General features: G+C 35.1%; 5 protein-coding genes across 5 annotated transcripts; 3 read left to right on the top strand and 2 right to left on the bottom strand.

Annotated features, from left to right (window-relative positions):
- Positions 1 to 947: 947 nt before the first annotated feature.
- PHYBLDRAFT_152941 (hypothetical protein) lies at positions 948 to 2,687 on the top strand (the record flags this gene model as incomplete). The annotated part of the gene is made up of 4 exons (XM_018433032.1): positions 948 to 1,650; positions 1,800 to 2,020; positions 2,164 to 2,466; positions 2,559 to 2,687. 4 exons carry the CDS (start codon positions 948 to 950, stop codon positions 2,685 to 2,687), a joined length of 1,356 nt encoding a protein of 451 aa, XP_018283954.1.
- Positions 2,688 to 2,840: 153 nt separating this feature from the next.
- On the bottom strand, positions 2,841 to 7,038 carry PHYBLDRAFT_80500 (hypothetical protein). The gene is made up of 10 exons (XM_018443588.1): positions 6,841 to 7,038; positions 6,653 to 6,768; positions 6,488 to 6,541; positions 6,109 to 6,325; positions 5,673 to 5,922; positions 5,382 to 5,585; positions 3,771 to 5,287; positions 3,542 to 3,669; positions 3,282 to 3,439; positions 2,841 to 3,212 (listed from the first exon to the last, which is right to left on the bottom strand). Exons 1-10 carry the CDS (start codon positions 6,954 to 6,956, stop codon positions 2,976 to 2,978), a joined length of 2,997 nt encoding a protein of 998 aa, XP_018283953.1. The 5' UTR covers positions 6,957 to 7,038; the 3' UTR covers positions 2,841 to 2,975.
- Positions 7,039 to 7,418: 380 nt separating this feature from the next.
- Positions 7,419 to 8,526, top strand: PHYBLDRAFT_152939 (hypothetical protein; the record flags this gene model as incomplete). The annotated part of the gene is made up of 5 exons (XM_018433031.1): positions 7,419 to 7,430; positions 7,513 to 7,600; positions 7,789 to 7,869; positions 7,962 to 7,979; positions 8,030 to 8,526. The coding sequence occupies 5 exons, from the start codon at positions 7,419 to 7,421 to the stop codon at positions 8,524 to 8,526; spliced, it is 696 nt and encodes a 231-aa protein (XP_018283952.1).
- Positions 8,527 to 8,936: 410 nt separating this feature from the next.
- Positions 8,937 to 10,829, bottom strand: PHYBLDRAFT_184002 (hypothetical protein). Its single transcript, XM_018438868.1, has 5 exons — positions 10,491 to 10,829; positions 10,139 to 10,258; positions 9,887 to 9,994; positions 9,140 to 9,692; positions 8,937 to 9,038 (listed from the first exon to the last, which is right to left on the bottom strand). The coding sequence occupies exons 1-5, from the start codon at positions 10,741 to 10,743 to the stop codon at positions 9,020 to 9,022; spliced, it is 1,053 nt and encodes a 350-aa protein (XP_018283951.1). The 5' UTR covers positions 10,744 to 10,829; the 3' UTR covers positions 8,937 to 9,019.
- Positions 10,830 to 11,054: 225 nt separating this feature from the next.
- PHYBLDRAFT_128753 (hypothetical protein) lies at positions 11,055 to 14,865 on the top strand. Its single transcript, XM_018429240.1, has 14 exons — positions 11,055 to 11,193; positions 11,584 to 11,635; positions 11,801 to 11,931; positions 12,082 to 12,182; positions 12,329 to 12,382; positions 12,505 to 12,539; positions 12,698 to 12,884; positions 12,952 to 13,015; positions 13,130 to 13,437; positions 13,545 to 13,953; positions 14,042 to 14,180; positions 14,333 to 14,428; positions 14,517 to 14,566; positions 14,623 to 14,865. The coding sequence occupies exons 1-14, from the start codon at positions 11,143 to 11,145 to the stop codon at positions 14,656 to 14,658; spliced, it is 1,713 nt and encodes a 570-aa protein (XP_018283950.1). The 5' UTR covers positions 11,055 to 11,142; the 3' UTR covers positions 14,659 to 14,865.
- The last annotated feature ends 2,376 nt before the right edge of the window (positions 14,866 to 17,241 follow it).

Below are 17,241 nucleotides of genomic sequence, written 5' to 3'. Positions count from 1 at the left end.
AACAGATCAAAACAGAGCAAAGCAAAGCAAAGAAAAGCAAAATAATAATAATACTCTTTGACACATGAATTTTGAATATCTATGCATACAAACGCTTATAATGTAATGATTAATGAGTAGACGGAAACTGATAAACACATACAATTGTACACTGGGTATCTGGTAGAAATCAAAGCTATCAAATTTGCTTTTGTTATGTAGACATAAGGAAGAACTAGAGATGGTTGAATGTTGGGCTCCAAGTGAGTCGCGATAGTAAATATTGCATCAATATATACATATTTATGTACGTATCTATGCATAGAAATATAGTACAAGACACCTTTATAATATAATACAAAAAAAAAGAAAAGGCCTTGATTTTAGGGTTGTATTTCAGCTATTTTTTTTTCTTTTTTTTCTCTTGTACTATATGTCGAGTACTTGATTTGGGGATTTGTCGCTTATGTCTTTCTTTTCTATCCAACTATAAGCTTTGTGATCACAACCAAGAAAGACAAAAAGAAATATCTAAAACGCTGCCCCACAGTAATCTGTCCTCCCTTTTTTCATATGTTTCTGATTATTGGTACTCGTGACTCTTTCATCTAGTACACCATTGATCCAAAATTTGAAATAGAAATAATCGGCGACTCCACAAGTGTATTAAAGAAAACCAAAAAGCCAAAAAAGCTATAAGCTCAAAAGGGATATATTCAGAATCACTGCAAGCTACGATCAAAACAAATAAAAGTAAAAATACATTTTTTTTAAAGAAAAAAAAATTAGGGTGATGATAAACAGGCATAAAGCACGAGCATAGCATGTATAAATGATATAAATATAAAAACTTCGAAAATGATAATAAGTTTCTAAACCAAAAAATAAAAAAGTAAAAAATAAAAAAAAGCTCCTCTTCTTTCTTTTCTCTTCTTTATTCACTTCATTTCCTCCATTTCATTTTATCCATGTCAGCCACAGAAGTATTGAAGTTGTGCCAGTTACAGGGCTGCTGCATTTCTGCGCCTCAAGAAAACGGCGATCCATTATTGGCACCCAAAGAAACCTTGGTTTACCAAAGCACATCCCCTCCGCCTGCAATCTTTCGAGAGTTCTGTAGCTACGTTCTTGAGCTCCCTTTAGTTTCTACTTTAATAGCCAAGAAGCTATGGGCACGGTTCTCCCATGAGCCAAGAAAACCAACCTGGGATCTAAAGACAACTGTGTTCACAACCTCTATGCAAGTCATATGTGAGCATGGTATGCAAAGCAGCGTGGACTTCTGGCGATTCATGGTTTCTGCACCTACTTTTCTTACTCCGTTGACCTGCCTTATTGAGGATGGCACCTTCCGTGTCAGAAGACGCCAACAATTGCGGGGTATCCTTAAGGACGCCGATGAAGCCGAAGACGGAACGCGTCTGATCAGCGGAGAGTGGATCCAAACAGGCACCATTCAAGGCATTTGGACTAATTCGCGTTTTGCCAAAAGCCTCCAAGATCCCTCGACCATGCTATCACTACCGGTCTATCCAAAGGGCGAGACTCGCCCTCGATCCACTGAAAAAGTCATTCTTTACATTCATGGTGGTGGGTTTTGCACCATGAGTGCCCAGACTCACCGTAACTTTACACATAAAATATGCCGGGTTACAGGAAGAAGAATCTTGGGTAAATCTATCTTTCATGACTTTTTTCTTTAATTCTTTATACTTTAGTAGATACTTGTATGTCTGTATATTTATGCTTACATCAGCTTACCATGGTCCATTCTGAAATACTTATATGTATATATTGATTTAATATATTGCTATATTCAGCTATCAACTATCGGCTTTCTCCAGAGGTTATATTTCCTGGGGCATTGTACGACACTGTACAAGCTTTTCTCAACCTTATTGATCCACTATTTGGGGAAAACATGGACCCCTCCAATATACTTCTAATGGGAGATTCAGCGGGCGGGGGCCTTTGCATGTCCACTATACTTTACTTACGAGACCATCATCTGCCTATGCCAGAAGGCGCTGTCCTTTTGTCGGTATGGGGTTTCTTTCTTCGCTTTTTCTTCTAACACTGTATCCTTCTAGCTCAATCTTTATCTTACAGAAGATTAGAACAATCACAAAAGCGACTTTACTAAATATATATATATATATATTGAATTATTGTTATAATTTATAGCCTTGGGTAGATCTCTCTTTTTCACACATGAGTTGTGATGATTTGCCTGTGTTTGATTACCTACCATTACCACCCAAAACCGAAACACATCAGAACCCAGCTTTTCACTACCTTGGAGCAGAGCAATACAAGACTATGAGAAAGCATCCTTATGTCTCTCCACTATTTGCCGAAAACTTTGAAAATCTTCCACCACTCTTATTCCAGTCTGGTGGATGTGAGGCACTCAGAGACGAAATCAGGGCTATCGTTGAAAAGATCAAGGCTTCAAAGACATCATCCGTTCACTATGAAGAGTACGAGGTAAGAAATAATAATAATAATATATAGTCTCCTTGTTTTTTTTTGGAAAAATATATAAATTCGCAAACCCACTAAATATTGCAACCGATTAGGATATGATTCATGTATTCCAAGCCTTCCCGCTACTAAAGTCGCAAGAAGCTTTGGAAAATATTGGCTGGTGGGTAAAGGTCGGCCTCTCTCTCTTAGCTCAGAGAAAATCGTATTCAGAGACCCCATAACTACAAATATATTAGTATTCTTTTTTTTTGTTTTAATACAAACAACACGCACCACATATCCCACCTACTTACCTACTTACCTGCCAATATATATAAGCTACATAATAAAGAAATCATTTTTTTAAAAAGAAGAAAGTATCCTTGGTCCGAATTCTTTACACTCTAAAGTTTTATTAAAATCGAAGAATAATATTACACCTAGTTTTGAATTATATATGTATACATATATAAATATGTATATATATTTGTTATATTTTATTTTATTTTATTCTTGGGTGGAGAGTTTATTTATTTCCACAAGCCATTTGTACGTTTTCTACGGACCATTGGGCCTGCTACCATGATTCCTACAATAAGACCTACGATGGTTAACAGAAGCTGAGACTTGGAGAAATCCTCACTCAAGACATCAAATTGCTTGCTAGGTGATGAACGAGTGTAGAATGTATCGAGACCATACGCGAATACAAGTGAAGTCGACTCAAGAAGAGCAGGAGAAGTAATGATATGATTTATACCAGCAACCTGTGTAAGTGTTTTTAAAAATATACACATTAGTGAGTAAGGAAGGCTTTTTTTGTGTCTTTTTTTTACCTGTTCGTTATATGATAAGAATGAACGGCGCTCATCAGGAATTGGAGCGTAGGGCATCAAGCCTTCCTCAGTATCATCCTTGCTAGGTTTATCCATAGGACGACGAGGGTCCAAAAGTCGCTTGGTAACACCCAAGATCTGATCAGATTCCAGACCGACTATATGAAACAAACAAACCAATACATATATGTATGTATGCATGTATATATGATTAGTCAAGACGAAATAAACTTCTTACCAAAAAAACCAAGGGAACTTACAGATGATTTCACGGTTAGATACACCAAGTCTTGTGGTAGTAACACCCATCGTACGAACAGGATAAGGGAATGTAAATGCAGAAGACTGAACGTAGGGCTTGATATCTTCAAAGGAAGAAAACTCGGTACTAATAATGTATTTCATAGAACAAGTAAATTACTCTCGCCCAAAACATTACAAAAAAAAGTAGATATATATAATATCTTTCATTCATTTGTTATTTCTTACCTCACTACACGTTCGTTTTCCTTTTCTCCCTCGTAAAGCTCCATAACTACGGCAACGTAACCGTTTGTCAGAGGACCGTTGCTCCAGTAGTGGTAAACAACCCAGTTTTCACTCTGGACTACATGAACTTCGTTGTGAATAGTGTCGGCATTTTGATGAACGGCCTCATAAAGAATCGATCCTTTGACTGCATCAACAACACGAACCAAAAGTGTTTCGGTTTCAGGAATTGCGGTGATGACGGTGAACATGTGAGGATTGAGATATTTATAAAGCACATTGCGGTTGCCCAACGAACGACCCAAGGAAGCAACCTTTTCGTCCGGTTGACGGCTTGCAAGAGCAACAACCTTTTCTTCAGCAGGGAATCCAAGTGTCCAGACGGCGGATGCGGTAAGGCTTCCACGATATCCTTCAACAATCTGGTAACCACGGAACTCTCCGCCTTGCTTTGACTTTTGATGAGTGAAGTAAAAATTGGGAATAAACTTTGTGAAAGCCTCACGCGAGCCAGTGGTATCGGGGTAGATGTAGATGCGGCTAGTACCAGCCTCGTAGATCGCCAGCACCTGTGTATGCTCTTCAGGATCTTCAACCGGCAAGCGCATAACCTTGTCCACACCAGCTTCGGTGATCAACACCGATTCAAAGAATTCTTCTGCCTCTGGAATCTGGGATACATAATCCTCTCCAGTAATCGCATTGAGACGGTAAAAGTGGTTGTAGATATAACCACCATCATTCTGGTGACCGATTGCCACAATCAAGGGTGGGAACTTTACAGCAGAGTTGCGAACCACAAATACATGATCAAATTCGACATCAGCAAAGTATCTGCTCCAGATAATTGCACCTTTATTAGCCGAATCCTGAGCAATGACCTTTCCGGTATTTGTGACAGACAACAACAGTTTGCGGAAGCCAAAGTTGTCGCGATAAAGATCGTCATCCTCATTAGTTTTCTGTTGCTGGTGGTATGATTGGTTTGTCCAGCAAGATTGGGCAGCCAGAACTGCAGCAGGATTGGCTTTTTGTTGAGCTGGTGGGCTAACGACACCCATGACTCGCTCAATGGCCCAGGAGGGAACCTTGCGAAGCTCGGCAACATGGGTAGTCAAACGGCGGATATAGCGAGTGACCGGTCCAACAACTGCCTGTTCCTCAGGAGTCTCTGAAATCTCATCGGCCATTTGTGTCCAGCGCTGCTTCTCAGGTAAATCAAGGAATTCTGAATCAATCGCATGGGCCATTGCTTCTTCACGCGACCAGACAATACCATCTTTGCTATAAACAAAAGTAGAGCCACTTGCGGTCACAATAAAGATGCGGAAATCGGAAAGATCGAGAATCTTGGCGTGAGCAATATCACCAGTCAAAGTAAAATCGTGGTAGATGTGAATCTGGTGGGTTCCGATAGAAGGATCGTTGTTCAAGACATCAACAGCAAATGTATCTTTTGAAGTTGTGGAGAATACGGCAACATATGAATCTGAAACATCAACATCATCGAATGATTTCTATAGGATTTGTACGTACAATTAAAATAATTAAGGTCCATAAATGTTTATTAATATACTCTCTCTATATTATTTTGTTGGCTTTAATACTTACGCGAACACCTAGGTTCTTGACCAATTCCAAAGAGCTACCGTCAGCAGAAATACGGAATGCAGCAGCAGTGGCACCAATAAGTTCATCTAATTCAATTTCTGCACCGAACACAAAGGTCTCTAATCCAGGCTTGCAAGCGGAAGGAATCAAATGAAGAGACTCGAGAGAGGCAACTTCAAAAGAGTCAATAGAACCAACAAGTTCCTAAATTTACGTCAAATAATAGTAATATTAGAGACTCGTTATTCACTCCCTCTTTTTCTAACACAACTACATATATATTTAAATTACCTTTGCGGTTGTAATAGCCACTGTAGAAGTACCGATTTCATTCCATTTAATATCATCATGATCAATCCACATAATGTAGTTTCCAATGACAGAGATCTCATCAGCCTTGACACGGCAAGGGATCTGTGTAGTTGTCAAGACCTCTCCTGTAGCCGCATTTAAAGCTGTGGAGTAAATAGTGGATGTTCCGTCGTATGTAATAACAAAAAGTGTTTCGGCTAAAGAGTGAAGAGCAAGGACGTTTCCGGTACTTTTATATTGTTTATAAAAGAAGAAGAAGCAAAAGAAGTATCATGTATATTGTGTTATTTAACTTGATCATATACAAATACTCACCCACCCACAAACACACACATACACACACATATATATATATATACATATACACGTACACTGTTCCAAAGAAAAAGAAAGAAAAAAAGAAAATATATCTTACCCATTTTCTAATTCCCAAGTCCACAAGTCTTTTGCATTATCAGATAGCTTGACAAGTGTCTTTCCATCAAACAAAGCTACATGATCATCCTCCAAAACAATGATATTGAATTGACCGGGTTGACCACCTTGACCAGCATAACGCTCCCACACTAATGTTCCAGTAGTACGATCCCAGTATTGGGCATGTCCAGCCTCATCAGTCAATGTAAGGATACCTTTTTTTAATAAAAACAAGTTTGCATATACAGATAAATGTACATATGTAAAGAAGAAGGGAGAATTAATATACATATAATGTATTCAAGTTACTTCTTTCAATGAGCTTTTTTTTCATGTTTTTTTTTTTAAAAGAAAGCATTTCTTTCTTTTGCTCTTACCACCATTGGTAATCTTGGCGTGGGTAATAGTCTCTTCCAATACTTGGCGCCATTCTATAAAATGATGTGATGTGATGAATAAGAATCATACAATTTCTTTTTCGCAAACATAATTCATCACCAAAGAAAATGAAAGCAAAAAGAATTGTTGTATCATCATCTTACCCAACTCGCCATTATCGATGTTCAATGATGCCACTACATTGCGTTCAGTAACAACAGTGATGTGAGATGAGTCGAGTTTGGATGACCAACGCGTCTTTCCAATCCAACTCTGATGCCTGTAATAACAACACAATTAATAAGAGATATAAGTATATACATATCATAAACAGTTAGATGACAAGGTTTACCAGTCGAATACACCGGCCTGTGACTTATAGAGAGCTGATACGGGTGTAATGCATAAAAAACATAATAAGCCGAGAAGAAGCAAGATCGGCCTGGACCTATGAGTGATCGTGTCCATTGCTCGATATATTTATATATATATATTCTTTTAAAAATATATATATATATGTATTCTTCTTTTATTTTTGGTCTTCTTGTTTCCACTTTTTTTTTTTTATATTCTTCTTTTTCTGGTTTAATTCAAGTACATCTTTAAAGAAGTCGGAGTTCATTGGTGACGTCGAGTCCAATCAAGTCTCATAAAAAAAGATTGGGGGGTTTTTTTTGTGAGACCGAAAGCATTGATTTTATTTATTTATATATTTATTTTATTTTTTTTGATTATTTTTTTTTGAAAAATAAAAGCACATTTTTTCTGAGATTAAATAATGAGTATATTTGATAGGCCAAAAATTAGAGCCTTGACTTAATTTATTTATATTGTAGGAGGATTTTTAATATGTGTATTCGAGAGAGAAAGAGAGAAAATAAGCGCAAGTTGCATAAACGTTTCTTTACTTAAACTCTTACATAATAAAGAATGTCATTCAAGGTAATAATGTACCTCATTAAATCACCAGCCAGACAGCCTTTTATTTTACTCTTTTTTACCAACAAGACCAAAATCTGTACAGTTTTTATCACAAAAAGTAGCACAGCTTATCGATGAGGAACTCATGGGAGCTTCAGGCGGGTTTTCAGTCGATCAGCTCATGGAGTTGGGTAAGTTGATGCACACTCTCAAAAAGATTATGTTTTCTTCTTTACTGTTGTTGTTACTGCCTTTGCTCTTACTATTGCTCTTATACGAAAACCAAACTAAATAGAAAAAAAATAAAGAGAAGAAGAACAAGGAAAAAAAATGAATTTCAACAAAGACATTAATGGAAATCTATTTATTCTTATTATAGCTGGACTTAGTGTTGCTCAAGCTGTTCAGAAAACTTATAACAGCGAGAAATATTCCCGTGTTCTTGTGTGTGTCGGTCCAGGTAAATCAAATAAAAACAATAAGGAATTAACACAACTCAAGCCTTAATTTTGCTAATATCTATACTACTACTAATGATAATAATAATCATAGGAAATAATGGTGGTGATGGTAAGGACAAGCAAACAATAGCTTTTTATATATTAATTTTGTTTATTTAGGACTGGTGGCTGCTCGTCACCTGTATCATTTTGGCTACAAACCATCATTATATTATCCCAAGCAACCCAACAAAGATCTCTATCAACGTCTTGTAAAGCAATGTCAGAACCTGGGCGTGCCTGTTTATGAATCGGCATTTGTATCTCATCTCAACGAGGCTGATGTGGTAATCGATTCGGTTTTTGGATTTAGCTTCCATGGAAACCAGGTGCGCGAGCCATTTAAAGAGATCGTACAGGCTTTTCAGACCACTTCTTTGCCGATTGTATCGGTAGACATACCTTCTGGATGGGACGTAGAGAAAGGACCTTCTGGAGAGGCAACATTCCAGCCAGATGTTCTTGTGTCTCTCACGGCCCCAAAGATTTGCGCAGAGTTTTTTAAAGGCAAACATCATTTCCTGGGTGGTCGCTTTGTTCCCCCTCTTTTGGCCAAGAAATACGGATTCCAGGTTCCTCATTTCCCAGGTGCTGATCAAGTAGTTGAACTAAATTAGCCGCCCACATCTCCATTCTTTATTTTATATTTTTCTTAGAGTGGAGTGAGAGGTTTCTTTCATAACACTTGTCATCCCTAGATACAGACTATTGCTTCTTGATATATATATGGGTGTGTGAATAAATGTTTTTCTTTTTGTATATGCTATATATATGATATGGGCTTAGGGTCTATATAGTATGTATTATGTTGTAGCTTAAAAGATATTTTTCTCTTTTATTGGTAAAGACAGTAGGAGTGCTCAAGTATTAAGATCAACATAACCAAAGAAAAAGTAAGAGAGAGAGAGAGAGAGAGAAAAAAAAGATTAAAGAAGTGTGGAAAATGATTCATAACAAAATGATGATATATTTGTGTCAACACTTATAAAGATTATATGTTTTGTACAAACACATACACAGATGGAATGTATATATATATACTATTTTATTTTTGTGGTTTAAATGGCTTATGTCTCTGTTTTGATTACACAAAGTAGGTTAGCTATATCATCATGATTCCAAAGGGATGCTGATGGACCAAAAAGAAAAAAAAAGGTATATCCAATAAGTAAGTACAAAAGCTCACTCAAAGTATACAAGAATATATATATATATATATATATGATGTACTTGCCTAATTCACAGGCTGTTCTTCCCTGCTTGTCACGTAGACTTTGGTCTGCCCCTACTCTTAAAAGGAAGCGCACAGTCTCAAGATGGCCTTCTCTCGAGGCATGCATTAACGGAGTCCAATGGTCCCATGTGTCGAGCGCATCCCAGCTTAAGCACTGTGCCTTTTTGGACAGAATATCAAGTATATCAGTGTAACCCAGCATGGCTGCATGGTGCAGGACAGTACGTCCCAGGGAGTCTGGTTCATCTGCAAAGGCATCTTTCTTTTCTAATAGATATTCGACCAGTCTGAGGTTGTGCGCCACTACTGCATCCTGGAGAAGATTTCTGCCGGATTTATCCTTGTGCTGTAGGAGTAACAAGAGCGAGTCTGGTACGGAATTGGCTTTAGATGTGTAGGTAGATATCAGACTGACTGTGATTTCATAAGCTGCGTCAGGAGATTCCTGAAGAGCGGTGGCTACTTGTAAAGGCCAACGTCCCGATTTTGTACTCATTGTAATTGCACCAGGGTATTCTTTTGCAAGAAACTTTGAAATCTCAACATGTCCTTTACAATAGAGATAGATAGATAGATAGATAGATATATGGAGAGATATACGTGGGCAAGAAATTAGTAATTGTATAAATGGACTGTCAATCAATTATCATATTGTTTTTTTTTGTCATTATTAAAATGTATAAATGTGTACAGTTAATTGATACGCATACATATATATATAAATGTATTAGGTATTTTTTTACCATTTTGTACTGCCAGATGAAGGGCTGTCCTGCCATCTTTAGTGGAAAGATTCAACAATGCGCCTGAATTTGAAAGTAAATGAACAATTTCCAAGTAGCCCTTCATGGCTGTAGGTGTAGGAGAAAAAAAAAGACAAAAAATGCATGAATGAATGAACGATTTTTATATATATATATATATTGGATTGTTGACAGACAATAATCATGTATATATGTATTTATGAATATACATATTCGTATACATATATTTACCAGCAATCATAATAGGTGTCCAATCTCCTCGTTTGAATGCATTAACATCAACATGGCATTCAGTGACAAGAAAGAAAAGGCATTCAAAATTATCAATAGTCTCATGTATAGGTCGTCTACCTAAAAGAAAAAAAGATCCAAAAAATGCTACCATTATTTTCCTTCTTCTTCTTATTCTTTACTTTAATTTAATTGATTTCAAATTTGATATATATGTATATATATATGTATGTACAAAAAAGATAGAAAGAAAGAGATGAACAGACTCACAATAAATCAAGTCAAATGAAATGAAATTAAAAGAAGTAGAAGAAGAAGAAGAAGAAGAAGAAGAAAACCAGTTGTTGCCTACCATAGTCATTGATGGCTTCAAGATCAGCTCCATATTTGTGTAATAATTTTAATAGATCCAAAGCATGAGCTCGGGCAGCATAATGAGCAACTGCATCGCCATGCAGATCTTTTTTATTAATTACATTAGACAATGTGCCAGCTTGTTTTGAGGTTTCTAAAATGTCTTTTATGCATTGAGGATCCTCTAGATTCTTAACAATCTTTTTAACAAAGTCTTCATTGATACTATTACTAATACTATTATCGCTCATGATTATATATATATATATACCGTTGTATCTATATTATATTATGCTTCTTTTAATTAGTACTATTAGAATTTTTCTGTAAGTTTAAAATAACCTCTTGATAAAAAAAAATACTAATAAAATATATATATATGCGTGTGTGATCTTGTACATTGGCATAATCTTGACATGTCACGTGTTACGTTTTTTTGTTTGTTTTTTTTTTCGAAGTTCTTTATGTGGTGATTTTAGCACATCATTATAATATAAAATATAATATAAAAAAATAGGGTTATTTTCATTTGCCTGTGCAAAAGAATAATACATAATTATATAAAAAAAAAGACACTACTACTACTACTACTACTACCACTGTCATAGACACTTTGAACATCGGCAATATAATACAATATAATATAAAGAATGTCTTTAAATAAAACTCCAGCCTTTTGTGTGGAGTGCAAGGATCAAGAGGTTCGTTTCGTTTTTATTTAGTTTCGTTTCGTTTCGTTTCGTTTTTTTTATTTTATTTTTTCTTTACTTCTTCTTTGTCCAAAGCTTCTCTACATGTCTCTCTACCTTTTCTTTATTATACATATATATAGTCACTCTTAATGAATATCAATTCATACTATTAGACTTTTAACATTATTAATTAACTAATTAATAATAATGTCCCAACGATGAAGTCTATACAAATTTTCTCCTTCTCTCCCTCCATTCCTCATTCTCTCACTTGCTTCTTTATTCATCACAATTGGAAGAAGAAGAAAAAAAAACATAAAAACATAAAAACAAAAAAATGAGAGAAAGAGAATGATGCACATCTTATTTATCTAATTACGAAATGCTCTTGTGCTCCAGGCTTCTGTCTTTTGTGAACAGTGCGATGAAGACTTTTGCGAAGTGTGTCATGGTGTGTTTAATTACTGTTTCAATTCGTCATAATTTTCTATATTCACTATTATTATTCCTCATCTTTGTCTCTCTCTCTCTCTCTCTCTCTCGCTATATATATATATGTATGTATGTGTATGTGTGTGTGTGATTTATATATCTATATATCGGTTCTTTGAATTAGCCATGCTTCATCGAACTGGTAACCGCCGTAAACACACCATGAAAAACTTGATCGTAAAGCCACCTGCAAATGGCTCAGATGAACCAGTAGTCAATGGAGATGTGACTGAAATCCTCTTGTCAAATAATGAGGTAAGAACATTGTGTATATATATATATATATATATATATATGGAGAAATAAGCAATTGGATATATGCTATTACTACTGCTACTGTTAGTATTTTGTAACACTTTTATATGTATATGTATATATATGTATTTTTTTATATGAATGATCAAGGTAGGCAAGGGGAGTAGCAGTACATTGACAAGCTCTGGTGAATTGGATGGTACTGTGATTAGCGGTGGAGGTGCGACCTTGGGCGAATGGATGACAGCAAGGTGAGGTTTATATCGAGTGTATACATGTGTAAATATTACTGCTTTTTCTTGGATTTATATATAAAGACAACAAATACATACATAAATGAATAAATAATTAAATCATTAAATAAATCATTAAATAAATACATATATTACTTGAAAAGAGCAAAGACCGTTCCTCTTCGGCTGGATGAAAAGGAGAGAAATATGCTACGATTGTAAGTGTTTGATTTAATAGCGATATACATATATAATATATACGCGCGCGCGTGTGTGTGTGTGTTTGTTGGCAGGATCAAAGAGATATGAACATTTTGATTTTTGATTCTTTGGTATATAGGCTTGAGGCAGCTTTGAATGTATCCGAATATACTGGTAAGTTACTGTCTTATCGAGGCATAATTCTTTCCCTTTATATTCCCTTTCCTTCCCTCTTCTTTTGTTTCTTTTTTCTATCTCTTGCTCTATTTGCTCGAGTATATACATACATACACATTTGATGGGTCAGGATAATAATTTGGCAATGCGTCAAGACAAGATCGACATCATTTCATACTCCAACAAGGCCAGGCGGATTGTGCTCCAGATCAAGGATATATGTGCAGTTATATCAGGTCTCTTGGTTTCTGGAGACTACAAGCTTGGAAGTCGCCTTTTTGCAAAGCGTAACATTAGAGAAAACGAGGCTTTCTTCCAGCGTGTTTTTGAAGTCGGAAGACGGTAAGTATGGCTGCTGCTATTATAGTTTGTTTATCAATTCATTTTCTTATGTGGGTGGATCGAATAGGTTCAAGATCATGAATCCTGAAAAGATGCGCTCAAACTATGGAAAGCTTATGCATATGTTAATGGTAAATAAATAAATAAATAAATATACATATATAACTTGGTACTGATCATACATGAGTTCATAATTATATGTATATATATATATATATATATATGATTTTTATTTATTTGTGTAGGATTCGGTGGTTCCAGAAGTAGAGGAGCTTTTGGGATTTTCTTGTGTTATTCCTATCAAGACAGTTTATGAGTTTTTGAAGAAAAGAAACAGAGTGGATGTGCTTCACGATGATTTGATTGCTCTTGCAACCAGAGAAATTGCACCTGAACTCAAGACCAGAGAACAGATTGATGCCGAGGTTCAACGAAAGAGACGTGCGGTAGAACAGCTGGGTAAAAAGTATGCAAACAGTGATATTTCTGCAGAAGATATCGAGAGATGTCTGTCTTCTTTGTCAGACAACCACGCATATCTCAAAGCCAACAGGTATATATATATATATATATACATATACATATACATATAATATAATATAAAATAATATCATTTGAGTAATAACTCCATTCCCACCCTCTCTCTCTTTTTTTTTTCAGAGATCCTTGTGAACGCATGTCAAAGTATCTCGCAAAGTACTTTAACCCAGCAAAGACAGAATCAAACTACTCCCTTGCGATTATGGCTGGCCGACAAGGGCATCGGTTGACCCACAGCCACTCGAACCAATATGCATATGTGCATCAATCGCTTGGTCTGTGGCGTGAGATTGTGCATGAGATGTTTATGCTCTGGAGTTTGGCCGACAGCGATCTACTTTCCTCAAGTCCCTATAGACTCACGAACACTGGCCAAGGCTTGCAGCGCATCCAGACTTGTCCTGGAGTTGGACGTGCGATGCAAAAGATCCTCGGACGCGCTCAAAAGAGGGGAGGTTCTTGGGTTGGAAGCAGTGCTGTTCACTTGGGTGACAAGAATGTACCGAATTCTTTTATGTTTATTGACAAGGTAAGTAAATGTATTTATGTTGGTATTACAGGCAATTAAAATAAAAAGGGAATGATATACATGGCACATATGTATGCAAATATTATAGTATAACCAAGTTTCCCGTATCTTGACACCGATCATCAGAACTCTGGACAGATTAGACTGTCTGGATCAAGATAAAGAGCTTGAGGCTTATGTGAAAGATACTTTTGGTGGTGTAGAGCAATGCAGAAAGGATATACTTTGTAAGTTGTTGTCCTATTGTGACCAAATGCCACAAATAAGACAGACAAAAAGGAGAATAATAGTTGATGATGAGGATAATTTGTTAACTGTGGACTGGATATGCATACCTATCTTTCTTGGTTTTCTTGCCACACGTTGTACTTGTGCTTAGATGACTTTTTTCGATTTGGATTTGATGGGTCAGGAGGAGATAACTACTTTGATGCCGGAAGCTGTATTGACGGTCGTTTGACATCTGCTTGGAACTGTAGGTTTTGTGATCTATACATGTTCAAAACATCATTCTAATGTATGCTGTATGTATATAATTATATATTTTCGCTTGGTTTCATTAGGGTGTTCATTGATTGAAAAGAAGAAATATTTCCCGATCTTCTTGCTGACGGTAAGACAAGAAGATGATTTTAGATATATTGCTTTAGAACTCATCGTTATATTTAGGGATTCATTGGATTTGATGGAGAGGATTGGAACTAAAGATATATATATATATATATATATTATACAAGCTATACTACACACGTACACGCGCACGTACAAAAAAAAATGTATACACACACAAAAATAAATCACACAAAAAATACACATATTTAGATATGTGTAGATATGTATATGTATCTTGTATTAGAGTGAAATGATAATAATAATAATAATAATAATAATAAAACAATAATAAATTGTACTAAATAGGGTGTGTGGGAAATATACATATATTTGTATGCAAAAGATCGATGGTGATAATACCTGTAATAATTGTAGTGATAATGATAGTGTGAAAAGAAGCAATCAGCATCGCACCATTCGTGATTTTAGTAGAATTCAAGTGCCAAGGTTGTAATTCTAAAAGGTAAAAAAAAAAAAAAACAGACATAAAACGTAAAAATGTACAGCTAATATATATATATATATAATATTTGCTTGCTTACTTGCTTGTGCGTGTGTGCATTTCTTAAAATTGATTTGGAAGTAGGAAATAAATAACACAAAAAAGACACGATGTTATCTCGTGGTGACTAGTCTGATGGATCGTGCGTTACATAAACTTAGACTTTTGGTAACACTGTTAGTCTCAAGTGCGTATCAAAGAAAACCCTGTGGTAATAATATATCTCTATGGCTACAGAACTACGTGACTATACTGATTCGCATGGATAATTTAGAGTAGGACATTACACCATACATGCGTAGAGACAAAAATATTCAACAAGATGTATTTTGTACTTTTGGTTATCAACTCATTAAAGAAACAAAAAGTTATACCTTGGATACATATACATATATTTGCAATATCAAGTAATAATATATTTAATTAGCATAAAAGACTAGTAGCTGTTTTGGTTCTTCTTTTAAAGGCATCAAGACCACTCTTGTAATATTGAATGATCCCAAAAAATATAGATAAACCTTGTATCCAATAATAATAGTTATGATGATGATGGTGCTGATGATGTTATCCTTTGTATTTGTGTTTCTGATCGGATATTTGCTCCGAGAGACAAGTTACTTGTAGTTTGAGGTTCACTTCTATTCAATCAACTCTAAATTCAGTAGCACTTTGACTTTTTGGAAACACAAAATATATTTATATAAATAAATTAGAAGGAGCAAGAAAAGAAAACCAAACCAAACCAAACCAAACCCAAAAATAAAATGTCAGTTCTAGGCTTTGATTTGCATACAAGTACATACAAGTACATACAGGTACATACATAAAGATGCATATGTATGTATGTATATATATATATAAAGACAATACTTTGGATACCTTACTAAGGTTTCTTTACCGATCTTGGCTCCCATAGGAGAAAATGATTCCAACGGAGTAGAGAACAAGATAGCATGAGCTTTGATAGCTGCAGGAGATAGTACACAATACATTATACTCTATAAACTATCGATTTTGTCAAAAAGAAAAAAATGGACATGAGAAACCTCTTTTTTTTTATTATTATTATTTTTTGGGATTTTAGATTAAAAATGAGTTTTATATATTTTTGATATATTGGGAAACTTGGATAAACTAGGATTTGACTAGAATTATAGTTATTATTATTATTATTATTATTATATTTTTTGTGGTCTTTCTGAATTTGATAAATGGCTCAGTAACAAAGGCATATATACATAAATATAATGTAGCTTAATAATCATAACAGTTCTGGTAATTATTGGTATCAGGGTTGATTATAAAACCAATGAGATTTTTTTAAAAAAAAAGCATATACACATATGTATAATATAATATAATACAAATAACTAATAGAAAAAGGGAATAAATAGAGAAATAGAGAACCAACAACATTTGCATTATTCTTAATTTGGTATATTTCCCCATGCTTAGGTGGTCCCCTCCCTCAGTATTTGGTTACTTTCTTTTTGACATTGACTCCTTTTGAACCACAGCAACAAAAAACAACGACAAAATAAGAAGAAGCTCTATGTGATATTATGCTCACAAAGTTTTTGTTTTAATTTTTTTTAATTTGGCTTTAGTGTTTTGAGATATAGGTGAGAAGCTTGATGTATATAAAAGATATAAAGCAAAGTAGATTGCTATCTAATGTTCAAAGTATTCTTATTATTGGCTGGTGTCAAAGCATAGACAGATATGACTTTATTCTTTCTTTTATGTATTAGTGTCTCTCTGTAGCTCTATATCTTCTTCTCCTCGCAAGATCTACGGTCTATATATATATATTTTTCTTGAACTAAAGTAAAACAAAGAGAGGAATCCCCTTGGAAGAAAATCCTAATTGTAATAATTTGATAGGTAAATGTTTGTTATATTCTAGGTGCTCCCTATTGATTGTTTTATTTTTTTATTTTTCGACAGCTAGATTCTCCCACTCCCCCCCTTTTTTTTTGGTTTTATTTTTGAAGCACTATCTGTATCTCTTTTTTGTTATTATGTGCTACCTTGCGAGTTAATTCTCCCTGATATCATTGATTTTCATTGATTTTCATTGACATTGGGTTGTTAGTATGTCAAAAAATGGTACCCCGAGTTATATTTGAATTAGTATATTTCTACAAAAGAAAAAGAGACACCAGGATTAGACT

The sequence above is a fragment of the Phycomyces blakesleeanus genome (assembly GCF_001638985.1).
Source record: "Phycomyces blakesleeanus NRRL 1555(-) unplaced genomic scaffold PHYBLscaffold_40, whole genome shotgun sequence".
NCBI lineage: Eukaryota > Fungi > Mucoromycota > Mucoromycetes > Mucorales > Phycomycetaceae > Phycomyces > Phycomyces blakesleeanus.
This window is presented reverse-complemented; position numbering and strand designations above follow the sequence as displayed.